General features: G+C 51.4%; 1 protein-coding gene across 1 annotated transcript in view; it reads right to left on the bottom strand.

Moving 5' to 3' along the window:
* Window positions 1-4957: 4957 nt before the first annotated feature.
* Apcdd1l (adenomatosis polyposis coli down-regulated 1-like) overlaps window positions 4958-6939 on the bottom strand; it is a gene marked incomplete in the record, with an annotated part of 44789 nt that continues 42807 nt past the window's right edge. The window contains 1 exon segment of the mRNA XM_013518260.1: window positions 4958-6939. Within this exon segment, the coding sequence (XP_013373714.1) occupies window positions 6592-6939 (348 nt within the window).

Below are 6939 nucleotides of genomic sequence, written 5' to 3'. Positions count from 1 at the left end.
ACTCAGTTTATTCTTTTTTTTTTCTTCTTAATTTTAAGGAATAAAAGAAGGAAAACATATTAACAAACAGACATTCATTTATAAAATAGCATTAGAACAATACAAACAAAACAGAGTTACAGACAAAGTTGTAGGAAATTAACAATTGTTGTATTACTTATTGATATCTTCAAAGTGGTTTCTCAAGAAAACAAATAGAGACATACAAGACTGATCAAACAAGTAATCATTAACTGTTCCTTTCTGTAGAGCAATAGAAGACAGTCCTGCATATACATACTTGCATAATTTCCCCTTCACTTTATTCTCTGTTATTGCTTCCTTACTCTCTTTTAAGACTTCTAGTTTCCTCTTTCTTGTTTTACTACCTAATTTTGTGAGAGCACATCCTTCAGCATATCTCTGAAAAAGGAGCACATGGGACATAATTTTTCTGACAGATTTACATATCTGGAAATTTGCCATTCTGCCCTTTCACTTAGTTGATAGTTGTACTGGGTATAAAAGACAAAGTTGAAAATCATTCTGAGGATTTTGAAAGCATGGTCCACTGATTTTCAGCTTCTAGTGTTCCCCTTAAGAAATCTAATGCCATCTGAGTTCCTAATCCTTTTTCTCTTTTATTTCTGGAAAAAAATTTCAACTTTAATTTCCAATCTTCTTTTGACTTTTTTCCACTAGCAATATTTGTAATTTTCACAACTTCTTTCTTTTTTATTATGTAGAGGACCACCTAGGCAACTCTCCTTGAAAGAGGAGCAATTGTCTCCATTTTGGCTGAGCCTAACCCTATTTCCATGTACTGATATGTACAGAGCTGGCCAGGACTTTTCCTTATCCCTTCAGTTGGCTTTAAGCAATGCATATTGGTCTAGCCAAGGTGCTGATGGTAGTCTTTGGAGATGGCAAGTGTGTTTCGCCTTGGGATAGAGGCTATAACTTCCTTGGGCTTCAAACATTACACATCAGAGCTGAAGCACTGACCCCAAAACATTAGATACTACCTCAGTTATGTTATGCAGATAATTCTTTCTGCACATCCTTCTCTCTGCATTTGCAGAGGTGATGTCAGCTCATAGGACTCACCTACTTCCCATGGTTCTCACAGTCACTCATCCTCAAGCCACTGCTTTCTTCATGAATGAATAAAAACTGGTTTCAGCCTTGGGTCGAGGTCTTTGTTCCAGATGGCCATCACTGCGGCTGGACCTAGGACCCCTTGGCTCCCCACAACTACTAATATGCCTTAGTGTCTTTATTCTCGCCATGGGTTGCACTGGAAGTGGTAGATTGGAATTAACTTGCAAAAATTCTAATAACTTTTCATAGGATTATAAATATAAACTTCCTGGGCCATGCCGAGCACTGGGAAGGGCTCACTATACTATTATTTGTTGATAGTAATTTGCTTTTGATTTATATATACCTCCCTGAGGACACTATAATTTTTAATGTTGTGTAAGTTGTTTGTTCTCATTCTTTGAGCGGAACTGGAAAATGGTGGGTTTTGTTTTCCATGGTGCTGGGGATCAAACCCAGGGCCTTATGTGTGCTAGGGAAGCACTCCACCACTGAGCTTCACCCCCAGCTTGCTGGTAAAGGGCTTAAGTCTTCCAGGCATCTGTCTAGCAACATACTCTTGGCCACCATATCTTTAGCAGCTATGTGGAGAATGAGGAAGTGCCATGCCACCATTAATGTGCAGCCTTTTATTTACTGTCTATATTTTGGCATGATACCTTGCCCTAGACTACTGCCAAGTTCAAAATCCCTATTTGAACTTTTGGTTCCTTACAGGGCTTAGGGAGAGGACCTGGTGGTTACCACCCCTTTTACCTTTCACAGAGTTGTGAGCTACTGTAAAGACACCCCGTTTCACCCTGCTGTCTTGCCTTCTGGGTGCCTGGGCTACCAAATCCTAAGCCTTTACGGGGGGCTGTGTGGCGTGAATGGGCTTTGCCTTCTGTAATCTGCTTGTGACAAATTACGCTCAATTTTCCAGCTTCCGGAATCTTGCTGGCTGCATTTTCTTCTTTCCTGTTTTGCCATCTGATTTTTGTGTCTTTCAGTTTCTTCTCCATAATTGTTGGTACTGGAAGAGGAGGTGAAAGCGTGTACCCCTCATTCATCTTAGCCTGGCGTCTGGTGGGTACTCAATAGGTATATGTAGAGCTTACTAAACACACAGCTGAGGGCCAAGGAGGTAGCTCAGTGGCACAGTGCCTGCCTGGCAGGCGCCAATGTCCTGAGTTCAATTCCAGGTACCGGAAAAGAAAAACCAAAAAAAAAAAAATAAATAAACACACAGCTGAGGGCCGGGGATATAGCTCAGTGGCACAAGCATTTGGCGAGCACAGGGTCCTGAGTTCGATTCCTGGTACCAAAAAAACCCACCAGACAGGTGATTTTAACGGGGAGTGACTGTCTATATGTTGTTGATTTTTTTCTGAGTTACTTTTTTTGTTACTTTCTTTTCTGATTAAAAAATATCAGATGTAAACTAAAGAGAGGTGGGTTATGAATGAGCCCTAGGAAATAAATGATACAGCACTTGGTAAAGACCCATCCTCACTGAGACCTTGTTTAAGGAAGGCCGTCACTCTGGGATCGAGGTTTCAGCTCGTTTCTCTGGGGAGAAGCTGGGATGGAGATCTGATCTTGTGTGGGGCTGAGAGTCTCCCATTCTCCCTGGCCTTTGTAAAATGAGAAGCTTGGGATAGACTGTAGGAAGCCTGTGCCAGGCCCTGGGGCCTTTTATTCAGGAACAATAATTGTCCTCAATGCCCTTTGAGAAATAGCCAGGTCAATACCAAACAGGTCCACAAACCCCAGGTCTGAGTTCTTAATAGAAAGAAAAAAAGCAGCCCTGAAATTCCAAGCCAGCACTTGGTTGGGTGGTTGTCACCTTTATGGTCAAAATCAGAGCCCCCAGCCCCGACGGGGCCTGTGTTTGCTAAACTCCTGTGTGCCAGGTGTCATTCTGCAGGCGGGGGGTCCAGTGGGGAACAGGAGGGTCCAGCGTCAGCTCATTCCAAAGGAGAGGAGCCTAACAAACGGGACCTTTCCAGATCCAGACACTGACCCATGTGATGAAGAAGGAAGGGGTGCACGTGGGGAATGGCCGGTGGGGAGCAGGGCACAGTGGGGGCCACGCATGACTGCAGGACACAGCAGGCCTTGGGAAGGGGAGAGTGGTCTCAGAGCTTGAAAGCTTCGTTCTGGGAAGTGTGGACAGGCGATGTACTCCTGCCCTCATCCATGTAAGGGGAGTCATGGTGTGCAAAGGAGTCAGCCGTCAGCCGCTTGAGGCCATCAGGAGTAGATCAGAGGTCTCGGGCCGCTGCCCCAGCCTGCCTCTGTAAGTGGGGTCGGCCCCTGCCGCAGTCCTAGTACAATTCCACATCCTGCGTCAGAGACTCTGGCCCACGCCTGAGTCACCAGGCTCCCGGGAGAGGATGCTCAGAGCAGGGCCGTGCACCGGCGGCTGCGCGTCACCGGCAGCCTCATGCTGCTGCTCAGCCCAGAGGCACCGCTGGGAGATTAAACACATTCGCTTCGAGAAAGGCAAAGAAATAACTTCTTTTGATAACCAGCATCTGTTAGTTAATGGGCCTCTGAGCTGTGTACAATTTAAACTTTTTATTTAAAAACAAAGCTCGTTTACTCTCCAGGGAGTTGCACTGTGAAATTATCAGCAGCAACCCCCACCCCCCAAACGTGACTGAACAGACAATGGAGAACATTAATTGTGTTTTGTTCTGAAATGGGCTGGGGCTTGCTTTCTAGGGGTTGAAAGCTCCCTGGTTTTTTTGTGGAAGGGAGGGCCTCGGGGTGGGTGAGTTGGCGGGCCCTGAAATGAACTCTCCTGCCTCAGCCCATGGGCTGGGCGGTGCTGACCTCCACCGACAGTTCTACCTCTTCATGTTTCGGGTCAGCACTGCTGGCTCCCAGCCAAGGAGGCCACAGAGAGAGAGAGGGCAGTGCAGGCCGCAGGGCAGCCGGGCAGGGTCTCTTGCTCAGCACACCTCCTAGTGGGAAAAGGCTCCTGCAGGTCCCACAGAGCACCCCCAAACCGCTTTCTCCAAACATAGACGAATCTGGTCCCCCAGTAGCTGGGGCTGGGAGACAGAAGCCCGGGTCTCTGGCTCTGGGTTCCAGCTGCTCAGATTTGTTTGTTTTTTTGTTTTTCTTCCGGTACCAGGAATCAAACTCATGACCTTGCGCTTGCCAGGCAGGCGCTGTGCTGCTGAGCTAAATCCCCAGCCCCCAGCTGCTCAGGTTTGGAGTCTGGGTCTTTACCTATGGTTGTGACCTCAGGGCAGGGCCTTTCTTTTCTAAGCCTTAGGGTCCCGAAGCGGGGCCCCAGGGGCGCCACACCTGGCCTGGGTGGTGGCCCCTTCACGGGTGTCTGTGAGGCGTTCTGGCCAGCAGTGTGTACTGAGCCTCTTTCTCCAGGTGCCAGGCACTGCTGAGCCCACTGGGAGAGATGGCTTTGGGGGCGCCCCGTCCTCCCCTGTGAATGACCTTCTAGACAGAGGAGGCAGAGAGCAAGTGTGTGAGTAAACAGGACCCTTTCAGAAAGATCAGAACGCATTATACAGAACACAAAACAGGACAGGTAGAGGATGAGGGGAAAGGGGGCTGCTTTGGGGTGGCTAACGGCAGGCCTCCTCGAGGAGCTGACACGGGGCTCGAGAGCTGAATGGAAAGAAAGAGCCAAGCTTCTGGCAGTCTGGGGGAGGACATGTTTGGCAGGGATGGGGGCATGTGCAAAGGCCCAGTGGCAGAGACAGCTCAGATCACAAAAAGGTCATGTGGACAAGGAATGAGGACCCATACTGTACCGGGCAGGCAACAGGGAGCCAGATCCAGGGCTTTTGTCTCAGAGCAGTGGAAGGCTCTGGGGAGCTGTACAAAGGCAGGGCAGGGCAGGAAGGCACAGCGAAGACAGCCAGGGTTTCCCTCCACTGGTTTTATTCTCCTTCACACATCCCCTGTCGGACGCTTCAGTTCCTTTCGTTAGAACCTTAATCCCCTTGGTTGACTTTAATAGCCAGCAAGAACATTTTTCAGGCTGTTTAATTTTATTAAAAGATTCAAATTTGATGATAAATGGTGTCATGCTTCCTTCAAGCCTCAGATACAGGACCTGCTCAACTGTGGACATACTGTCGACAGGCACCATCATCCCCGCTGGGAACTCGCCCATCCCAGTGCTGCCTAAGACCATAAATAATCTAGTTCTTTCTTGTACTTTGGTACATATGCCAGGGACACTCATAGCTGTCTGAGCCCTACAGAGCATATTGGTGGGGTTTCATGTCCCCTCAACAATGAGTAATACGTTTGAGCAATTTTAGCGGGTTGATCGAAGACTCCGCAATCTCAGCGAGGACAAGGGCTTCCCTGGGAAGGCGTCATGAGCCTCACAAAAGAGTGTTCTTCAAGGTCTGGGACAGCAGTCAGCGATAGGGATCGGGAGGAGGAAGAGGGTGAACTCTCCAGCCTACCACCATGCCGGTTCATTCCACAGTCTGGGCAGAGGGCCAGGGCCTGTCCCCACCATGACACACCCCGCTGAACTGAGGGCACCAGTACATTAGTGTTGCAGTGAGGCAGCTGGGTGAGGCCAAGCTCCCTGGGCCTGGTGGGGTCCTTGACCCCTTCTAGGGTGGCCCCAAAGATGTAGCCTGGAGTCTCTCCTTTGTCAGCCCAGCACAGAAAATCTGCAAACTAGGATGGTGGCGCAGGGCTAATTACAGAGCATGTTGGTGCTGCTGCTGTCATTAGTATTAATTACTTTTCAAAGGCTGGGAACGCGGCTCTCCTCCACAGACCTGCCCCCAGCGCAGCCCCGCGCTCGCTGGTGTTCTGCGGGGAGGCAGCCTCAGAGGCCGCGGCCTGCCGGAGGAGGCCACAAGTCTCAGCTCAGATGGAGCCCTCTCCTCTTGCACACTGGCCCTGGAGGACTGGATTTATCCGCACGCAGCGCTGACAGCTTGAGGTTTGATTCGCAGAAGCACAGGCAGATGCCGGCAAATGCCAGCAGTCAGAACTCAAGAAGCCGAGTCGCCCCCAAAGAGACCAGCCCTTTACCAGAAAGCTGAGAAGTACTGAAAGCCTGAAGCGGCATCTTTAATTCATGGTCTCGCTCTGAGTCTGTGTTGCTAAGTCTGAGTTAATAAACTTTAAACCACAACCCAAAGGCTCCGCAGGATCTCAGCCGTCCCATTCCACAATCTCAAGGGCGAGGAAGAGAGCGGGGCAGGGAGCCGTTGGGCAGGGACCCTCAGGGTGGCCCCCTGGCTGGCACCTGTCCTCCAACTACCAAAGCTGAGGAGAGTGTGAAAACCGGGGCGAGCGTTTAGAAACTCAGACAGCAGGGGCCATCATCCCGCATCCAGGGGCAGCCGGACTTCGCAGGTAGCCACGTGGGGCGCAGGCTGAGCCGACAGCTGGCCAGGCCGCCCACGGCGCCCGGCACAGGGGCAGGAGGACAGCCGATCCTTCCCGGACGGCGAGGGGCTCCGGCCTGGCGGGAGTCCGAGGCTCAGCGCTGTCCGGCCGCCTTGGAGCAGGAGGCCGATGAGGTCATAGCCCGAGGAAGGTCAGCCCCGGAAGCAGGAGCAGAAGGGGGACAGGGACAGCTCGGAGGCACGGGCCCCCGCGGCTGGGGGGCCTGTGCGGCGCGGGCCTGGGGGCGTCCCGGGCGTGTCCCCCGCACAGCACCAGCGGGGCCTGGTAGGAGGTGGGGCGCTTCTCCGGGGTGTCGGGGCTCGAGCCGTCCGAGGGCCTCTGTCCGATGAAGAGCAGGCTCCGCCCGCGGGGGTCGCGCTCCACCTTGAAGAGCTCGTACTCGACGTGCGGCAGCCGGATGCCCAGCGCCGCACACCCGTTGGTGGCCGTGACGTCGCGCTCGACGCCCACGGCCCAGCCTCC

The sequence above is a fragment of the Chinchilla lanigera genome, unplaced genomic scaffold, assembly GCF_000276665.1.
Source record: "Chinchilla lanigera isolate Chin_1 unplaced genomic scaffold, ChiLan1.0 scaffold00044, whole genome shotgun sequence".
Lineage (NCBI taxonomy): Eukaryota > Metazoa > Chordata > Mammalia > Rodentia > Chinchillidae > Chinchilla > Chinchilla lanigera.
This window is presented reverse-complemented; position numbering and strand designations above follow the sequence as displayed.